Source organism: Gopherus flavomarginatus, chromosome 1 (genome assembly GCF_025201925.1).
Source record: "Gopherus flavomarginatus isolate rGopFla2 chromosome 1, rGopFla2.mat.asm, whole genome shotgun sequence".
Classification (NCBI taxonomy): domain Eukaryota; kingdom Metazoa; phylum Chordata; order Testudines; family Testudinidae; genus Gopherus; species Gopherus flavomarginatus.
The window spans coordinates 265,073,151-265,093,933 of record NC_066617.1 but is presented as its reverse complement, the minus strand read 5'-3'; the positions used below and the strand labels follow the sequence as shown (position 1 = coordinate 265,093,933).

Sequence of the window (20,783 nt, the reverse complement as noted above, 5' to 3'; positions counted from 1 at the left end):
ATTCTGTCTATATCCCACCAGCTGCCACTCATGACATAGCCTTAGTCCCAGATTTGGACCTTAGCGTCCAAAATATGGGGGTTAGCATGAAAACCTCCAAGCTTAGTTACCAGCTTGGACCTGGTACCTGCTGCCACCACCCAAAAAATTAGAGTGTTTTGGGGCACTCTGGTCCCTCTGAAAAACCTTCCCTGGGGACCCCAAGACCCAAATCCCTTGAGTCTCACAACAAAGGGAAATAATCCTTTTTCCCTTCCCCCCTCCAGGTGCTCCTGGAGAGATACACAGACACAAGCTCTGTGAAACTACACAGAGAGACTCCCCCTCTCTGTTCCCAATCCTGAAAACAAAAAGTACTTTCCTATTCCCCCAGAGGGAATGCAAAGTTAGGCTAGCAATTCAACACACAGATCTCCCCTTGATTTCTTCCTCCCACCAATTTCCTGGTGAGTACAGACTCAATTTCCCTGAGTAAAGAAAAACTCCAACAGGTCTTAAAAGAAAGCTTTATATAAAAAAAGAAAGAAAAATACATACAAATGTTCTCTCTGTATTAAGATGATATAACACAGGGTCGATTGCTTAAAAGAATATTGAATAAACAGCCTTATTTAAAAGAAGAATACAAATCAAAGCACTCCAGCACTTATATTTATGCAAATACCAAAGAAAAGAAACCATAGAACTTACTATCTGATCTCTTTGTCCTTACACTTAGCAACAGAAGACTAGAAAATAGAACTACTTCTCCAAAGCTCAGAGAAAGCAGGCAGGCAGACAAAACTCAGACACTCAATTCCCTCCACCCAAAGTTGAAAAAATCCGGTTTCCTGATTGGTCCTCTGGTCAGGTGCTTCAGGTGAAAGAGACATTAACCCTTAGCTATCTGTTTATGACAGCATGGTGTGAGCCAGAACAGACTCCAGATACCTACTGCCAAGCATTGTAACTCTGGCTGCAGGTAAGGAAGGGATGGAACTCAGCGGGCTTCCCTGTGCCCCCTCTGGTGGAGTTGTGCTGTCAGCCCAGCCTCTCTTCCCTGCTCTGGGCACCATCTAGCAGGGCTCAGTGGGAGTGCTAGGTGCCAGTGCCTTTCTCAGACAGGTCCCCCTCAGTCGTACTCTGCCCAGCTCCCATTCTGGCAGAAATCTGTGGGTCATATAACCCTGCATTGCCTATATGGGAGGGAGAAATGTTTCAGAATGCTGACATGTTTATACTGCATGGAGAACTTGAGTCTGGTAGAAAGAGTATCCTAGCTTATTTTAGCCAAGACTGTATCAATTTTATCAACTGACCCTTAAAACAATGCAGTTTTAAAATTACATATAATATAGCCTCTTATTAAGATAGAAGTTCTATAGAAAAACACTGGAGTACTATACCTGGAACTGTAGTTGATTACTAACTGCACTTTTCTTTAAGTGTTTGGGGAGACTGAAAACAGGATGGAACTTTTATTGTCCATCTGCTTCAACTACGGCAGGAAAACGCTTCAACAGTAGGTCACGTTTCTCTTGTTTGCATGGATCAAGACCATTCTGTGGCGTAGTTCTTTTGTTTTCATCAGTGTAATCTCTGATGCACATGGAGTTTGGACAATGTAGATGACCCTGTGTTGGACTCATGGAGCTCTCTGTCAAGATATTGTTGTCCCTTTCTGGCTTGTATCCAATTTTAGTACTAAGTGAAAAAAAGAACAATGGAGACAAATTTAGACACTGTTGGGAAAAGAAATCCAGCACACTGTCCATCCCAGCCCTTTGAAGCTACTGCCACAAGGAAGTTTCCTTTAATTTTCTCAGGGATCCCCAGCTAGTCAGAGTAGCTTGTGTAACCAAAGGCAGACACCAGCTGATTAACATTTGGCTAACCCTTTCCATGTTCATTTCCAATGCAAATTATGCCTTGAGTGAAAACAAAGCTTAGTGTGATAATGTTCAGCATTCTTACCCTGCGCTCACTGAAGTCAACTGGGGTTTTGACATTGGCTTCAATGTAAGCACAGTGAGACTCAAGCTTTGTAAACTCTTTGAGTAGGGGATGACAGTGTTTTCCAAACACAGATCACAGGCCTGCATTCAAATTTACTAGCACAAGCCCCTGTGCTTGTGCAGAGCCCTCATGAAATCAATGGGCACTTGAGTAGGAATTCGTGCTAATGGATCTGATTTCAGGATTGGGGCCTATGGTTATAAAACACTGTAAATCAGTGGGTTTATATACATGCTATTTTTTAACACTAACTTAGCATAATTAATTTGTATAGGCTCATGAACATGTTGTTAGCTAAATTGTACAGTAACTCCAGTTCAATATATGGGTGCACACATGTGTGTTAGTGTACGCACACACACACAAGTGTAATGTGTATGATTTCTATATATAGTGCAGGCTAATTGTCCTGCTGCCTTGTTTGGTAGATTTCTTCTGGCTGGTGCATGAGAAAGGGCACTGATTCTCATCACATTTCATGCTTGATTTTTTTCCATTTAATGAATTGCTGTTTTTCTCTTGTGGGTTCTTCATTTGCTTTCCCTGTATCTTGATGTTGATTACAGATTGCTCTCACCCCTCGCTCCACCGATATGGCCACCAGGTGCCCGTTATCTACCGGGTAATGAGCGTTGGAATAGGGCGGAGGTTCGATCACTGGATGCCCTGGGGGGGGGGGGTGACAAGTGCCCAAGGGTAGTGACGGGGATAACGCAAGCAATCAGTCGTAGTGTTAAAGATTGAGGATTTATTAAATGAGTCACAGATAAGGATAAGGGATAACACAATTAGTTACAGCTTGGGCTTACAATATAATACTAGAACAAATAACACAAACACTACAATTACAAATAGAAGCTGGCCCTGGTATTTTTCTAAGTCCCAGTAATTATTCAGGTCGTCCCAGGGGTTAGTAAAAGTGATATTGGTGCTATTAGTAATCATAAATGCAGCAACTAATCTTATTAAACACAAATTGTGAGGCTCAACTGGTCCCCCTTGCGTTCAAGGTTTCCTGGTCAACGGGTTTCCCCTAGCAGGAGCCTTGGGGCGGCTGGAACCAGTCTCTGCCTCTTATCTAGCAATACAGATATACAGATATCCTTAACAGCTAATTTTACTTACACATACAAACCACAAAAGTTTCATTACGGCCGGCAAGCTGTCAGGCTTCAGGAAACGCGTGAGCCCGGAGAGAGACTGCAGGGTGATCAATCCTGGATACGGTTCGACGGGAATTCGATTTCTCTCTGCCCGTCCCCGGGGGGGGCCAACAATATATAACGAATTTTTCGTCATAATTTATAATAAGCCAATTGCAGGGTCGCGAGTGGCTCATGCCCATACAAGGGAGGCAATCGGCCCCCAGCATCTCTACCCAGGAAGCAACCGTCTGGGGGAAACTTCCCCTCCTCAGGTCGGCCGACCGCAAGGTGCTGTTTCCTGTTACAAGTTCTGCTTTCTGAGCAGCTATGTGATCAGTGGCAGTTCTGGGGGCTGGGGGAAAATTCCGTTGGGGGGTGGAGGCCGGAGCACCTGCTGTCTGGCCCTAGGGCCCAACTTGGGGGTCTAACACTTGACAATGCAAATTCACTCACTGATGTGAGGTTGCTATTTTTTTGTTTTTTGAAAGCAACAAACAAAATCGATAACGACTTCAGGAAGGACTGGAGCTATGTAGTATTTATTTCTGAGATATATATGTCCACTTCTGTGGCGGGAGGTGTGGATCAGCATTCATGTCATGCTCCCCATCAGTACCTGGCCTGGTGGGGGAAGCTAATGATCCATCCAGCGTACCAAATTTAGTGATGAATCCTGGTCACATGCCACCTGATGCACGTTGCACATACGCTAAGAAGACTTCTGTGGCTGGAGAAATAATAAAGGTACCATATGTAATAATAATAGAAATCTCCTTTTTTTACTGTGCTGTCAATGAGCAGCAAATCCAGACAAATTTAACTATAAATACATGAAGCTGTATATAAAAATGTCAAGCATTTGATTCACACTGATAAAAACAAAGAAGTGCAGATTTCAGTCTGTCACTTAGATGCTCTATCATTGTGCCAAGGAATTGCAGGGAGTCTTGGAACAGTGCATAATCTCATGGCATATCCTAGATAATGGTATAGAGAGTACAATGATAAAGTTTGTGGCTGATACCAAGCTGGGAGGGTCTGCAAGTGCTTTGGAGGATAGGATTAAAATTCAAAATGATCTGGACAAACTGGAGAAATGGTCCGAAGTAAAAAGGATGAAATTCAATAAGGACAAATGCAAGGTACTCCACTTACGAAGGAACAATCAGTTGCACACATACAAAATGGGAAATGACTGTCTAGGAAGGAATACTGCGGAAAGGGATCTGGCGTTCATAGTGGATCACAAGCTAAATATGAGTCAACAGTGTAACACTGTTGAAAAAAAAAAAGAAAAACAAACATAATTCTGGGATGTGTTAGCAGGAGTGTTGTAAGCAAGATACGAGACGTAATTCTTTTGCTCTACTCCATGCTGATTAGGTCCAGTTCTGGGTGCCACATTTTAGGAATGATGTGAAAAAATTGGAGAAAGTCTGGAGAAGAGCAACAAAAATGATTAAAGGTTCTCCATCAGGTACACATATTCATCTATATATTTGTCTAGTTTTACAACAGGCCACATAAAAAGCACTAGCAAAGTCAGTACAAACTAAAATATCATACAGACAATGACTGAAATGTAAGTATAATATTTGCATTCCAAATGATTTATTTTACAATTATATGGTAAAAATTAGAAATTAATCAATTTCTCAGTACTAGTGTGTCTGTGACACTTTTGTATTTTTATGACTGATTTTGTAAGCAAGCAGTTTTTGAAAGGTGAAATGTGGGGTTCACAAGACAAATCGGATTCCTGAAAGGGGTACAGTAATCTGGAAAGTTTGAGAGCTTCTGGTCTAGAAAACATGACCTATTAGGTAAATTTGAAAAAAATTGGGTTTGTTTACTCTGAAGAAGACTGGGAGAGGACATAACAGTTTTCAAGTATATAAAACGTTACTAGGGGGAGGGAGAAAAATTATTCTTAACCTCTGAGGATAGGACAAGAAGCAATGGGCTTAAATTGCAGCAAGGGAGGTTAGGTTGGACATTAGGAAAAACTTCCTAACTGTCAGGGTAGTTAAGCACTGGAACAAATTACCTAGGAATATTGTGGAACCTCCGTCATTGGGGATTTTTAAGAGCAGGTTGGACAAACACCTGTCAGGAATGGTCTAGATAAGACTTAGTCCTGCCATGAGTGCAGGGGACTGGACTAGAACACTTCTCAAGGTCCCTTCCAGTCTTATGGTTGTATGTGCTGCAGTAGCCCTCAGTAGCAAGAATTCAGATACTGTCAAACCATCCACAATAACTCTATTTCTTTACTTTTAATAACAGCATTTTACATTTTTCTGACACTTTTCATCCCAAGATGTGAAAGCACTTTACAGTCTGTGTTTGTGTATATTATAGCAGTAGCACACATTGAGGTTGAGTCCCGTCTTCCAATTTATCCCCACCTTTCCAATTGCTCAAAACTTTACTTAGCAAATCCCTTTTTGGGATGAAATTTCCATGCAATTCTGCCTACAGATGACTTTGGGGGAAGGCAAATAAACAATATTTTTCAGTCTCTTATTTTAATGTCCAGTTGCCTCAGGAAATGTAAGTGCCATCAAATCCTTACAATTCACTATAAATACATTTGAAAGATTATTTATAGTGGTAGAGATGAAATAGATTAATTCAAACTTCTATGGTGAAAACCAAGCATTTTAATAGCAGTTTTCCTGATGAAATAGAAGGGAGAGCTCACATAACCATTGAGTTTTGACTGATAAAAGGTTTTCTCCAAAGCAAGGTATTTCAGCAAATGCCTAACTTTAAGCACACCAGGAATCTCACTGAATATATTAGAACTTTACTAGATACATAAGTGAGTGAAATTCTGTGCTCTGCAGTGTGCAGAAATCAGATGTTTATAATGATCCCTTCTGGCCTTCATCTGTGTGTGTTCATATATATATATATATATATTCAATAGCTATTTGTAAAACGTAATTATCTAGCCATTTAATAAAAAATAGTATTTTGAAAAATATCAACCTTTTAGTCTACTTACAGGCTTAACCACTTGTAAAAATATATTATGCAAATTGTTTTTTTCCCCTACAAAACCCTCCCAACAAAAATCTAAAATTCAGAGAAAGTTATGCTTTTTTGCTCATCTCTAAATCACAAGAGGCCAAGCCAATTTAAATAGTGATCAGTGACCAAGAACAGTCTTTGCATGCCAAAGGGTTATTTTTTTATATTCTAATTATTGAATTCAAGCTCTGTTAACTTAAAATTTTCAAGCTCTGCTGGACACTCTGCACTTTGCATTCATTCTACCTTGTTTAACTTGCCTTTCCTCTGCCATTAGACTGTAAGATATTCAGGGCAAGGACCTGCCACTAACCCATCACTACAGTAACATATACATATAGGGGTGCTATAAGGGCAAAATCCTAGAGCAGGTGAGGTGGTCTAAACCTTTTAATTTGAGCCCTCCCCCCAACATGCTATTAAAATCTCCATGGCCCACCTGTGTTCCAATAACTAATTTTCTGCATATAAGAGCCAGTGATGGCATTAGGGGGTAGCAAGGAGGACCGTTGCCTGGGGACCCATGCCACAAGGGCCCCCATGAATCTATGTTGCTCACGCTTCAGCTTCAGTCCCGGGTGGCAGGGCTCAGGACCTGGGCTTCAGCCCCATGTGGTGGGGCTTTGGCTTTCTGGCCTGGGCACCAGCAAGTTTAATGCTGGCCCTGCTTGGAAGGCCTCCTGAAACCTGCTCAAGGCCCCCTGGGGGCCCCAGACCACTGACTGAGAACTACTGGTCTATAGGATATGGCAGTTGTGGTCTCAGGTGTCATTCTAAAATAAATTATTAATCATTTAGGGCTACTTCCTGCTCCCTTTAAAGCTGATGCCAAAATTATCATTGACATCAGTGGAAATAGGATTGAGCCCAAGGGCCAAAGTTTTACTCTACTTAACCCAATGGCAAGATAGAATAACTCTTAACAGTTATATAGCACCTTGCGCTCATAGATCTCAAAGCACTTTGTCGAGGTTGGTGAGCATTATTATTCTAGTATTATAGATTGGTAACTTTAAGCACTATAGCTCCAATTCAGGAAATCAGCAAACACATGATTAGCTATAAACTCGGAGTAAAACCTATGTGTTTTGACTCCAGTGGTTGGGGGAAGAACACTCATGGAATATATAACAAAACAACCCACTGAAATGTGATGTTTTCAGCATGTTTTACAAACAGGATCCCAATGTCTGCCAAGTTGGACAAATAAGGTGAAATTGCCAAGACTTAAACCCCTAAAATAATGTGTATTGCCCTGGAAATGCTGACAGAAATGCTCTGGTGTCACTTTTGCTACTACTTATATCTCCCTTAGTGAGAATCAGACTCGAAAGTCGTTAAAAGGGTGTGGGGGGGGCTACTGGGCAGCTTTTTATTACTGTGTCATTCATGAGATATGAGACACCGGGACTGTGAAACTACTCTAAATGTGAAGACTGCACTCTTCATGGCATGGCAGCTCTTCTGCTGTCTCGAAGTGTCGTGATCTCATTACAGCTTTTGACTTGTTCCAGCCTTCTGATTAAAATAATTCAAGTTACATCATTTTAAACTGTTACAGGGTCAAGAGACCATATCATTTCAATGATGCCACAGTTCATTTGCTCTGTCTCAGAGAAGCCAGAAGATAAAATAAATATTAATAGTCAATTTGAAAGGAGGTTTTTGTGGTTGGTATAATAGCTAAGTGAAACATTTCATACATGACACAGCAAAACAGCCACTGGCTTTTTGCCAGTTCAGAGAGAAAGACAAAAGGGAAAAGTAAGTAATTTTTGTACCTGCTAATGTTCTTTTGTCATTTTCCATTATGGGAAGAAGCAATATTTGCTTTTTGCCTAGTGGATTTGAAATCAATCCATGATGAGGGTGTGGGAGAAAAAAATTAATAGGTAAATTCAGCTTTCTGGCTGCTTTGTATAGTTATGTGCTTAATCTTACCTATGTGATCAGCTGTACTTACACTGGCAATGAGGAAATGTTGAAAGAGAGAGAGAGAGAGATTAAATGTGTGGTACTGTTAGAGTAACAAAATTAATGAAAACATGTTACAGAATTCCCCTCCCTCCCGCCTCCTCCCCCCAAATAATACTGTTCATTTCATTTTGTCCTTGAGACAATTTCATCCCTAGTGTAATTTCATTGATTTAATGGGGTCACACCAGCAATGAATTTGGCTCTTGTATTGGAAGTAAAGTTCTGAAACCATGTGTGCCATTTTGTCCTTTGCTTAGAAGGACTATAACAGGGGAAGTTTTTAAGGATGACAGAGACCAGTGCTGGGGAGGGGAGTGCAGAGTAGAATATTAAGCTTGTTTACTTCTGAAGGGCTATGTTATATCCTTGCTCAGGTCACAATTTAAAATTAATTTATTCATTTCCTATCCTCTGTTCATGCATCTCACAAAACACATAATTTATCTAAGGCTATGTCTACACTACTGCAGTAAGTCGACCTAAGTTATGCTACTCCAGCTACGTGAATAACTTTGTCTGTGAGATAGTTTTATAAAATCCATATGGAAAAGTTTTCCATGGGATGTTATAGGAATTTCCCACATGGGACGTAACCTCCTTGCATCCCCTTTTCACCCAGCAGACCTACAAAGGATTAGCCAGATTGCTGCTCTCAGTGTACACTCAGCAGCACTTTCTTTTTATTTAAAAAATGTTATTTTCTGACAGTCTTAAGAATATACAAGGCAAATACATTTATTTTTGCTCTCAAAGCCTATCCCTGATTCTTCACGATAATGATGCGTTGCTCAAGATCTTAACTGTCTTCCAATTTGGAAGCAATTTTACTTTTTCTACAAAAATTACAAAATGTAAACACCCACATATTTTTCTTCCCACTGATATGCTTTATAGTTTGCTAATACACTGCGTATTCTATGTATAATTTGTTTTTCTAATTAGTTTGGACATCTTATTCAACACATTATAATTACACAATGCTCTTTTTGGTTCCAGTCTGGGGACCCTTTGCATTAGCTATTAAAGAGACCGTATTGCTAGTCAGCCCCAGTCTCTCCTTCTTTTGTATTCTGAGCCTGCAGATGGCTGAACAGAGCTGGTGGAAACTTAGAATTTCCATTCAGTAGGAAATATCAACATTTCAAAATCCTATTTTCATTCCTAAATGGAACAAACAAACAAAATTTAGAAATTTCCAGCAACAAATAATTTTCAATCAAATTTCATGTTGGGTCAATCAAAATGTTCCCTGGGGATAGAATTGCATGTTTCATTCTGATTCCGACTGATTTGAAAATATAATTTACAAAAGAATATAAAATAAATAAGTTTATGGAGATATCCTAGCTCCGGAAGGGAGCATGAAAGGTCATTGAGTCCAGCCCCCTGCCTTCACCAGCAGGACCAAGCACTGATTTTGCCCCAGATCCCTAAGTGGCCCCCTCAAGGATTGAGCTCATAACCCTGGGTTTAGCAGGCCAATGCTCAAACCACTGAGCTACCCCTCAGCTGTTTTGAAATGAAAAATTGAAACATTCTGTTTTTACCTTATCAAAATGCTTTTTTCTATTTTTTCTAAACAAAACATCAAAATAGACTTGTTCCCACAACATTTTGTTGTGACGAAATGACATTTTCTGATGGAAAAATGTTCCACTGAAAGGTTTACAAACAGCCCTAGTGTTGAGAACCCCCTTTGAGGTGGAGGTTGCTCTGAACTTCCACTGAAGTCAATGAGAAGCCATTCTTCAACTTCCTAGTACCCCAATCCAGCAGAGTCTAAGAACACTATGAAGATATGAGGGAAAGGATAAGGTGTGCCTCAGATTGTTTAGGCCACCATATGACTGAATAAGGAATGGGTAGCACTGACTATGATCCAATGTCAGTCTGAATCACTCCTCCCTGGTGGTACCAATATACAATCTGAGGTTCTGAAGTTAATAATTGGAGGTGGAAGGGGATTCTTGGGGCTCCATAAGTGATGAGAGGGATATTTGAGGGGGACAGAGAATCACATTTTTTATCAAAAGTAAATTATACTGTCTTAGACCTGAGAGAATAATATGAGTATCCAACAACAACAAAACAAACAAATAACACAGAAAAGGCCATTAATGAAGGCTCTGTGCAATGAGGGACTCTTCAGAAAAGCACATTTTCATTTTCCTTGTGACATGGTAGATGACTAGGAGCATGGGAACATTCTACTTTGTGCTCTTTAATTCTTTTATAGGTCTTATTCAAATGGAACATCAATTATGTTAAGAACTGTCAATAAAAATTCTACAGAACTCCCCATGTAATTAAATGTACTCTCCTGTCATACTGAAGATATCATCTTTATTTATTTTTGTCTGATAGCTAAAATTATTAACATCATCATTTTAAATTCAGCTTCATTTCATTTATAGAAAGCACCAAAATTAAGGGTAACACAAACTGTGAATTCTATATGCAGTTGTGGGGAAATTGCTGTCATTCTCCCAATGTGGCCATATATGTAAAGTACACAGAAGACCATGTTAAGGACTGTACAACAGTCTAATGATAACTAGATTCTTTAAACAACAAACCTTTCAAGTGAGCCATACATATTATGTTCTGTTTTCCTCACTTTGTGCTGCTTTAAATCAAAGTCTGTGGTTCAGCTATTGCTAAGAGGTTGGACATGTTGTCTGCAAATGAATAGGCCCTCTGCCAAGTAACTAGATCTTACTCTTGGTAAAGGAAGAACATTGTTCACTAAAATAGTTTGTCTTTTGATGCCAGAGGAAATCAAATTGTAATCAAGGGCTGAGAATGGACTGAAGTCATGAAGGCTGGCTTGCCTCAGAGTTTGGCAGCCTCACATGTTCCCAGGCATATTAAATATAATTTACATTTAGAAAGGGGAGAGGCTTTATTGCATTGGAAATTTGTTTTAAATAACATTGAAGTGAATCACTCATGAGGGCAGTCAGAGATGCTGGGCCTGATTCTGCAAATCCAGGATAATTCTATGAGCTTTAACAGAATTATTCTGGATTTACTCCAGCATAAATAAAAGTAAACGGAGAATCAGGCCTATGGTCTGTGGGCCCCGGAGAAAATGGCTTGACTAAAAAGAAATCTACCTTTATATTAAAACAACGAACTTATATAGGAACTTGTCACCCTCTGTAAATAAATTGTGCTAATTAGCAATAAAAGGTGGCTACAAAGAAATCCTTATTCAATTATAGGAAGAGTTCATATCTATTTTGCTCCTTCATTATCCATGTTAAATCTATATAAATAGATTTCACTAGACTAAAATCATTGGGTTCATAGAAGCAATAGGGTAGTTTCAAAAGCTTGTGATTACCATCTCTCAGTTTTGGTATTTGTTTATTTTAATTTAATTTAATGTAACAATCCAGCACATTTAGACTTATGAATAGCCAGGCTAAAGGTGGGGGGAGTCTTGTTAATGCTTTGTAGACTATAGACCAGGATGTTTCTCTTCTAACCTGACATTATAATTAAGTTTATATATACGAAGCTTGTTTTACATCCTGGCCCTAAATCATGAGCAATGGAATCAGACAAATAAAAAACAAAACCTCTTGCATTAGAATTCCTTTGCCAAACCATCCTAACCTCTTTATGTGGCAGCTTTGTCCTATTATGGTCAGTATACTTTATAGAATGTAAAGGAAAAATTGACTCTTGGTAAAATCCTCCAGGATAATTAAATTACCAAAGAAATGTTAGGGTAGGTAGTGGCTATGAACAGTAAAACCGCTTTTTTGATTCCTAATCCCAGTCTTGCTCTGGGAGTGCTACTGACCCCTGGAATGGATGTGTCAGTGATAGTTTATGCAGTTCAACAGCTCACCTCTCGTTGTTTAATCAAAATGTCATGGGTACCAAGTATATTACATCAACTGTATTACCTTTATGAACAAAAATTATAATCTAGTAAAAAAAAAAAGTTAAATAAACCTAATCTGTTTTCCATGAATCCATGCTGATTGGCATAAATTTATATTACTCTCCTTTAATTCTCTATATTAATGGAGTGGTTGATGTTGCATTCCATCATCTTGCCTGGGATTAATGTCAGACTGACAGGCCTATAATTACCCCAGTCATCCTATTTATCCTTTTAAAATATTGACATAATATTAACTTTCTTTTAGTCTTCTGGAACTTCCTCTGTGTTCCAAGACTTATTGAAAATCAGCATTAATGGTCTAGTGAGCTTCGCGGACAGCTCTTCTAAAACTCTTGGCTGCAAGTTAGACAGACATGCTGATTTTAAAATGTCTAACTTTTAGTAGCTGCTATTTAACATCCTCCCAGTGGAATGGAAAGAGTGTTATAATATGATGTGACTACCTCATTCCCCCCACCCCCAATATAGAACTTCTAGCTTTTCTGCATTATTATAGATAATTCTACGTTTCCATCTGATAATGGACCAATACCATTGTTAGGATTCTTTTTTTGTTCCAACTTATGAACTCCTCCTTATTGTCCGTAACTCTGCTGGCCATCAATTTCTCATTGTGTCCTTTTGCTTCCATTATTAATTTTCTACAATCTTCTCCTTTCTTCCATTTTTTATATATATTTTTAGAGACGCCATCACTTTCCCTCTGACTCAGGTTGGTTTTTTAATCAATACAGCCTTCTTTCTTGATTGTGGCTTTTTGGGCATCTGGTAAAGTGTTCTTAAACAATTCTCAATTATCATTCACATTTTCCTGATTAAATTCTTCCTCCTGGCTGATTTGGTTCACAACTGTTTTCAGGTTTGTGAAGTTGGCCATTTAAAGCACCAAATTTATATATCATTTGTCTGGATGTTATGCTGTTCCCACATTATAAATGTAATCAAGTCATGATCACTGGTACCTAAGGTACCTTTTTTTTTTTAATGTCTGAGATCATTTTCTTTTCTCTGTCAAGATAAGTCTAATATAGAATTCCCCCATGTTGGCTGCAGCACTTTCTGACTAAGGAAATTATCACCTATAATATTTAGAAATTCCAAGGATATATTAGTCCTGGCAGTATGAGTCCTCCAGCATATGTCACTTAAACTGAATTTCCCCATGGTCACATAGCTTTTCTTCCTACACATTATAGATAGACGCGTAAAGCATAGTCATCCTGTTCTCTCGTGTGATTTGGTGGTCTGTAGCAGATGCTAACTTATACCCCATCTTGTGCTTTATCTGTTAGGACATTGATCCATAAGCATTCAAGCTCATTTTCTTCCAAGTTATCAGTGACTTGAAACAGGTAGTACCATTTTTGGCATAAAGTGATATTTTCCCTTCCCTTTTGTCCCCTTGATCCTTCATAGTTAGGTTATAAGGATTGCTTTAACTTTCTAATCATAGGACTCATTCCACTAGGTTTCAGTAATACTCACTAGATCAAGTTTATGCTCGTTTATGAGCCATTCCAAATCATCTTGTTTGTTATGCAGGCTTTTAGAATTGGTGCATCAGTAATTAAATTCCTTTTTTTTTATGTCCTTTGGTTCCTTGATTAATTTTGTTCTCAACATCTCAATTTTATGCTGAGTGCTTGTAGCTTCTGTCTTATCTTCCCCTTTTGTTATTAGTCAAACGCCCTGCTGACTATTCTAGCTAGCCTGTCTGAGAGAAGATTGGTCCTGATGTGGAAGTCATTCAAACTATACAGTCCTCATTCCCCATAGAAGGTGGATAATGGTCCTCAAAACCTAAACTCTCTACCCTACACCGCTTACCTAACTAGAGGTTTGCTTCTAGGATCATCTGCCTTCTAGTATTTCTTTGCTTATGATGCAAGAAGGATCTCAGAGAAAATCACTCGGACATTCTTCCTCCTTTTCAGCATTCTTTACATTGGCCATCAGAGAAGACTGTTTACCTTTTTGAAGCTTTCTTGGAAAATAAAATTGATATTAAAAGAGAAATCAGAGTGGAAAGGAATAATGTTACAAAGCACAAAGCACCTCCTGATATCTCCATCCATCCACACCCCTGGGCTGGAAGGAGCAAGGCGATGGATATTAGGGACTCCCTCTTTGAATGAAGGAAATATACACCACCAACAACTTCAGAAACATGTGGTGTCAGGGATTAATATATTTGCTGCATGACAGGGTGTTGAACTGTTCACACTTCTCCTATACTGCAGTTAATACTAATGAGGATCGGACAGAGTTTTTCTGTCAACTTTTCCTCTTTATTTGTCCTTTTTTTTGTTTTTGGGTTAATTGAGGCCAATAAATTTAATGTTACTTGCTGTTCAAATGGCATCACTCTTTTAGGAGAGATCTGAAAATGAATCTCTGTACAGACACATTGGCATTTGGTTGAGATTAAGATGAGTTAAACTCCCCTATTGACAGAATCTCCCCACATCTTACATTAAATATTCATACTATAGGGAAAAAAGGTGTAACGTAGATAGTTTTCCCAGCATGTCATCTTAACAATGGGCTTTTGGAAATGTTGTCACGTATTGCATCCTCAGGAAAGAGACTCTGTTGCATGGATATTTTCCCAAACAGTAAATGCATTAATGGATATTCCAGGAACAGAAAAATACATCAAAAATGATATTTTCTCCTTTTAAAATATTCAACATTCAAATTAATCACTCAGCATTGCTGTATCAGAGCTGTTAAGTATAAAAAAACACAATTATTTACTAGTATATTGGCAATAGTCTGTATTATAAGCAGAGCTGGCAGTGATGCATTTAATTAAAGTTGTCTAACAGTTGCTATTCTACAGTTTTTATAAATATACAAAACTTGTTTTGGTCAGTATTTCTATAACACATAAGGGAAAAATAATATGGGTGACCTAATTATAAAAAAGGGATAGAGAATAAGACAGAGACTATCTTATTTCCCTTATATAAATCTATGGTAAGCCCACATCTTGAATATTGTGTACAGATGTGGTCTCCTCATCTCAAAAAAGATATACTGGCACCAGAAAAGGTCCAGAGAAAGGTGACTAAAATGATTAGGGGGTTGGAACGGGTCCCATATGAGGAGAGATTAAAGAGGCTAGGACTTTTCAGCTTGGAAAAGAGAAGGCTAAGGGGGGATATGATAGAGGTATGTAAAATCATGAGCGGTGTGGAGAAAGTGAATAAGGAAAAATTATTTACTTGTTCTCATAATATAAGAACTAGGGGCCACCAAATGAAATTAATGGGCAGCAGGTTTAAAACAAATAAAAAGAAGTTCTTCTTCACACAGTGCACAGTCAACCTGTGGAACTCCTTGCCTGAGGAGATTGTGAAGGCTAGGACTATAACAGGGTTAAAAGAGAACTAGATAAATAAATGGAGGTTAAGTCCATTAATGGCTATTAGACAGGATTGGTAAGGAACGTGTCCCTAGCCTCTGTTTGTCAGAGGGTGGAGATGAATGACAGGAGAGAGATCACTTGATTATTACCTGTTAGGTTGGCTCCCTCTGGAACACTTGGCATTGGTTACTGTTGGTAGACAGGATAGTGGGCTGGATGGACCTTTGGTCTGACCCAGTATGGCCATTCTTGTGTTCTTAACCAGGTTTTTGTCACCAGGGATGTCCATGTCCATGTTAGAGATTACACCCATTGATTAAAGAAACTTATTTTGGAACAATATGACACAAACATTCAATGTTTGTCCCTAGATGTGTATGAATAGGGTGAGTAAAATTAGCTTCTCTGAAATCAGTGAGTATAACATAGTGACATAAAACAGTCAATAAATATGGAAGATATCCTTATTTACTTTAACCTGATTTTACTATTTAGCTCAGTGGTTTGAGCATTGACCTGCTAAACCCAGAGTTGTGAGTTCAATCCTTGAGGGGGCAGGTTAGACATCTGGGGCAAAAGCAATACTTGGTCCTGCTAGGGAAGGCAGGCGGCTGGACTCAATGGCCTTTTGGGGTCCCTTCCAGTTCTATGAGATTGATATATCTCAATATATTATTTATTAACTATTTTTTCTTAAATGAAATATTTTGCATAAATGCTAGAAGAAATATATCCCAAATGTAAACATCAGAGAGCCTCTGTCTATGCTAGTTGGTTGCTTGGCCTACATTTGACTTGGTTGTGGAAGACTGCGTTCGTTTGATCTTTCCTCTGAGGTAGGGTGACACTAGCAGCTTCTTCTCAGAAAGGCAAAATATTGGTCCAGGAAACATGAGAGAGGGAATATTTGTCAATAAGAAATCCCCAAAAGCAGCAATATCTGTTGACTATGAAATGTTCTGTAAAGCTGGCTATTCAGTAGACGTCTCTGATTTGATGATTCCTAACTGGAAACAATCCATCTGGAAAGAGTATCAGAGGGGTAGTCGTGTTAGTCTGGATCTGTAAAAGCAGCAAAGAATCCTGTGGCACCTTATAGACTAACAGACATTTTGGAGCATGAGCTTTCGTGGGTGAATACCCACTTCGTCAGATGCATGTAGTGGAAATTTCCAGGGGCAGGTATATATAAGCAAGCAAGCTAGAGATAATGAGGTTAGTTCAATCAGGGAGGATGAGGCCCTGTTCTAGCAGTTGAGGTGTGAAAACCAAGGAAGTAGAAACTGGTTTTGTAGTTGGCAAGCCAGTAGATGTGAATGTGGTGCAGTTTTATAATTTGTATGATTTTATAATTTGTCTGATTCATGTTATCCTGAGAGAACGAAAGAAGATGGAAAGACAGAAAGAAAAGACAGTCAAAGCTTATAAGTGTATACCAGTAAAAAAGAAAAAATATCTTTTTTCTCTACTATCAAGAAAGGATGAGTCAGTATTGCATGTTAATACACAGAGACATTTTAGTATAACAAGATGATGCTTAACTTCTAGTGTCCTTGTCATTTAATCCATTTAGCTCTGTCCAGGGATCCCATGAATTTATGTGAATGCCCTGCTACTTTCTTTTGTTGACTTGCCCCCCTACGGTGAGATTCCCATCTGCTGGGAAGTGAAACTCTTTGCCAAACTTTATCTAATTGAACAAAATGTAACATGTAAATTCAACTTCACCATTTATAACTTTGACAGGGCAGATGGCAATGAGTTTTTAAGAGACTGTAATGTTGGTAAAAAAGCTGTATTATTGGTAGCATTTAATGGTTTTGGCTGCTTGGGTTTTAGTGCTTGATTTTGGGAAAAGACTCTGACACAGGCAATTAAACCTTTGAGCCATCCGTACTTAGTGATGCATCATAATTCAGCTGTTTTCAGAAAATCATACTGAGACCAAATAATCATTCATTAGGACAGAAAATATGTTTTTAATGGAAAGTTGGGAGACATGTTTGGTAGCTGATATGAATGACTAGTTTTCTAATAGCTCTAATTACTGGAGTATTTCTTTCTTGTTAATTTAAACCCATTAATGAAAACATATGATGCTAAGTTTAATATCTACTAACCCTTGATGACTGTTTTGACTTCCAGCATTGTCCTATAAATAGCTATGAAAGATATGCACTTCTGTCATAAACAGATAGTTAAGGGTTAATAGAACAGGAGTACATCATGTCTCTTTTGCCTGGAAAGGGTTAACAAGTTCAGTAAGCCTGGCTGTCACCAGAGGACCAATCAGGGGACAGGATACTTTCAAATCTTGAGGGAGGGAAGTTTTTGTGTGTGCTGCTAATTTTTGGTTGTTGTTCACTCTGGGGGCTCAGAGGGACCAGACGTGCAACCAGGTTTCTCTCCAATCTCTCTGATACAGTCTCTTATATGTCCAGAATAGTGAGTACTAGGTAGATAAGGCGAGTTAGGCTTATGTTTGTTTTCTTTATTTGCAAATGTGTATTTGGCTGGAAGGAGTTCAAATTTGTATTTTGCTGAAAGGATTTTAATTTGTACTTGTATACTTAGGCTGGGAGTATTCCCAGTGTCTATAGCTGAAAGACCCTGTAACATATTCCATCTTAAATTTACAAAGATAATTTTTACTGTTTTTTCTTTCTTTAATTAAATACTTTTCTTGTTTAAGAACCTGATTGTTTTTTATTCTGGTGAGACCGCAGGCGACTGGGTCTGGATCCACCAGGGAACTGGTGGGGAGAAAGGAGGGAAGGGGGAGAGAAAGGTTAATTTCTCTCTGTGTTAGGATTACTTTCTCTCTCAGGGAGAGTCTGGGAGGGGGAGAGATACGGAGGGGGAAAGGTGAATTTTCCTCTCTGTTTTAAGATTCAAGGGGTTTGAATCACAGTGATCTTCCAGGGTAACCCAGGGAGGGGAAGTCTGGGAGAGGCAACAGTGAGGGAAATGGTTTACTTTCCTTGTGTTAAGATCCAGAGGGTCTGGGTCTTGGGGGTCTCCGGGCAAGGTTTTTGGGGGGACCGGAGTGTACCAGGCACTGGAATTCCTGGTTGGTGGCAGCGTGCTAAGCTGGTAATTGAGCTTAGAGGAATTCATGCTGGTACCCCATCTTTTGGACACTAAGGTTCAGAGTGGGGGTTTATACCATGACAACTTCAAATCAAAGGGTATCTCTTCACTGTAAAGAGAACAGTGTCACCCAGCATCTCCTTAGCATCCAGTAAGAACATTAGCTTGGGAAGCTAGGACCATTCTAGAGAAGCCCTCTAGAGAAGAAGCTCTCTCTTCTCCTGTGGCTCCAGCAGCCCACTTGGCTCCCTGTAAATGTAGATCAAAAGGAGATGACTCCAAGGACCATCTCTTTCCACAGCTACTCCTTCTGGGCAGAGTGAGGATCAAAGGAGAAATTAAGAAAGTCTGGGGTTGTATTAACCTTTCATGGTAAAATCTTTGAGGGTTGTGGGACTAGAGGGGCAGACAATTTTGTAACTGCATAGTCTGGGGAGCTGCAGAGCATGGTTCTGTGGGGGCATGGTGCTGTAGAGGGACCCCATTGTGCACAGATCTCCCATGATGTAATCTGGCCAAAATTGTAATTTTAGTTCTTTGACAATCTAAAAGGACCCTATTCTACCACCCTTATTCCACAAACATCCCTATGGAATAAAATAAAATGGGAGTAAGGTATTACTCACTGTGAGTAAGAGTAGCAGAATCAGGCCCCTTAATTTTTTTTCTTCACTCTAAATTTCTGAGAATTGGAATTTTCAGGCCATTTTTAAATTTCATTTTATAATAAAGAAAAGAAGAAAAAATACAGGAAACTTTACTTTATCTAAAGAGGGAGATGTGATTTCCAATGAGAGTTGACACAACATGGAAGTTTAAAGGAAAAGGAGGAAAAAGCTGATTTTTTAAAAAATCCTCACTATCTTAAGAAAATCAATTCTTTATTGTCACTAGTTGTCAGTTTATGGTGTTTCAGTAATTCTGACCTTTGCTGGACTACGTTGCTGCATGTCAGTAAAATGAGGAGTCTAAACATGCAAAGCAATCATTCTATGTGTAGCTAGTTAAAATTCATGGCCAGTAGTGAACAGATTGCCAGAGGAAAACTCTCAGCCTGCTCCTCTACTGGTACCCTACCACCAGCAGGGCCCCTTTTATTCAAGCCTCTCCTGGTGATTGCCTCCAATTCTTTTGCAAATTTTTCCCTCCCCTCACAAATTTATGACCCATTGACTGGTTTCTGTGGGTGGCTTGAAACATCTGGGCTGCAATCCTCCAGTATATGTCCTGCACCCTCCTTTAAAACAATGGAACACAGACCAAGAACAGCACAGCAGCGTCCAAATGCAAAATCAGTAAAGAATAATGGAGCTGTTTAACATGTATATTCATTATTCACACTCAATTAAGGCCCAAGTGAAGGTAGAGGAGCTCAGGGCCTTACTCTGTCAGCCTCAAAAAAAGTTATTGTGATTGTTACATCATGTTTCATTAGGGGCCTAATTCAGTTTAGGTAATGCTAATTTTCCCCTGGATGTCAGGCCTATCACCACCAGCTGTCACTTTTACAGGAAGTTTCTGCAGTCGAAGCAGCCAAGTTAATGCTGAGCTTGTAGAACTAGTATGGCTAAAGTTCTTCAGTCCGACAGAAAAAACGCGTTAAAAACAGCATAGAAAACTAATTTATATGGCAAAATCTAGGGAATTAAATAGGAAGTGGGGGGGGGGAACCTTTCCTGAAGAAATTTTAAAACATATAGCAGAGATAGGATTTTCTATTAAACTCTATAGAATACTTTAAAAAATGTAGAAAAGCTAAAATTCTCTATTAAATGGTATAGAATTTTAGATTAATTTTCATAAAAACTTTTTTAGGGTTGCATTCTGTCTAGCCTTTATGTAGGTGCACAATATGGGAGATAGGAGGGCTGCAAGGAGCCTTTGCCTTCCTTACATGGTCTATATAAGGATCGGGCAGAATGGTTAGTGCAAAGACTATCCCTTCTGCCCCGGCCCATTGTTTCATGGCCCCCCAAAGTACAGCTGGGCTTTTCAAGGGTTTATTGAACAAATGGCTGTTCCACATCAGGATGAAACTGACTCCCTTCAGAACTTTTTGTGAAAGGCCCCTTTATAGACAAAAGCCCAGTAGTTATGGCACTCTCATGGGATGCAGGAAATATGAGAGAACTGGCATCAAGTCCCTGTTCTGCCTGATTCAGAGTGACCCCAAATCTCTCACATCCTATGTGAACGCCTTGGTAATCTGGCCTGGGCCTCTCTCAGTCTCTCCTGTTGCAGCTGTTCCACT

General features: G+C 39.2%; 1 protein-coding gene across 1 annotated transcript in view; it reads right to left on the bottom strand.

The window, feature by feature from the left end:
* Window positions 1-1,457: 1,457 nt before the first annotated feature.
* LOC127043551 (uncharacterized) overlaps window positions 1,458-20,783 on the bottom strand; it is a 191,679-nt gene continuing 172,353 nt past the window's right edge. The window contains exon 3 of the mRNA XM_050937484.1: window positions 1,458-1,683. Within this exon, the coding sequence (XP_050793441.1) occupies window positions 1,458-1,683 (226 nt within the window). The remainder of the gene's footprint in view (window positions 1,684-20,783) is intronic.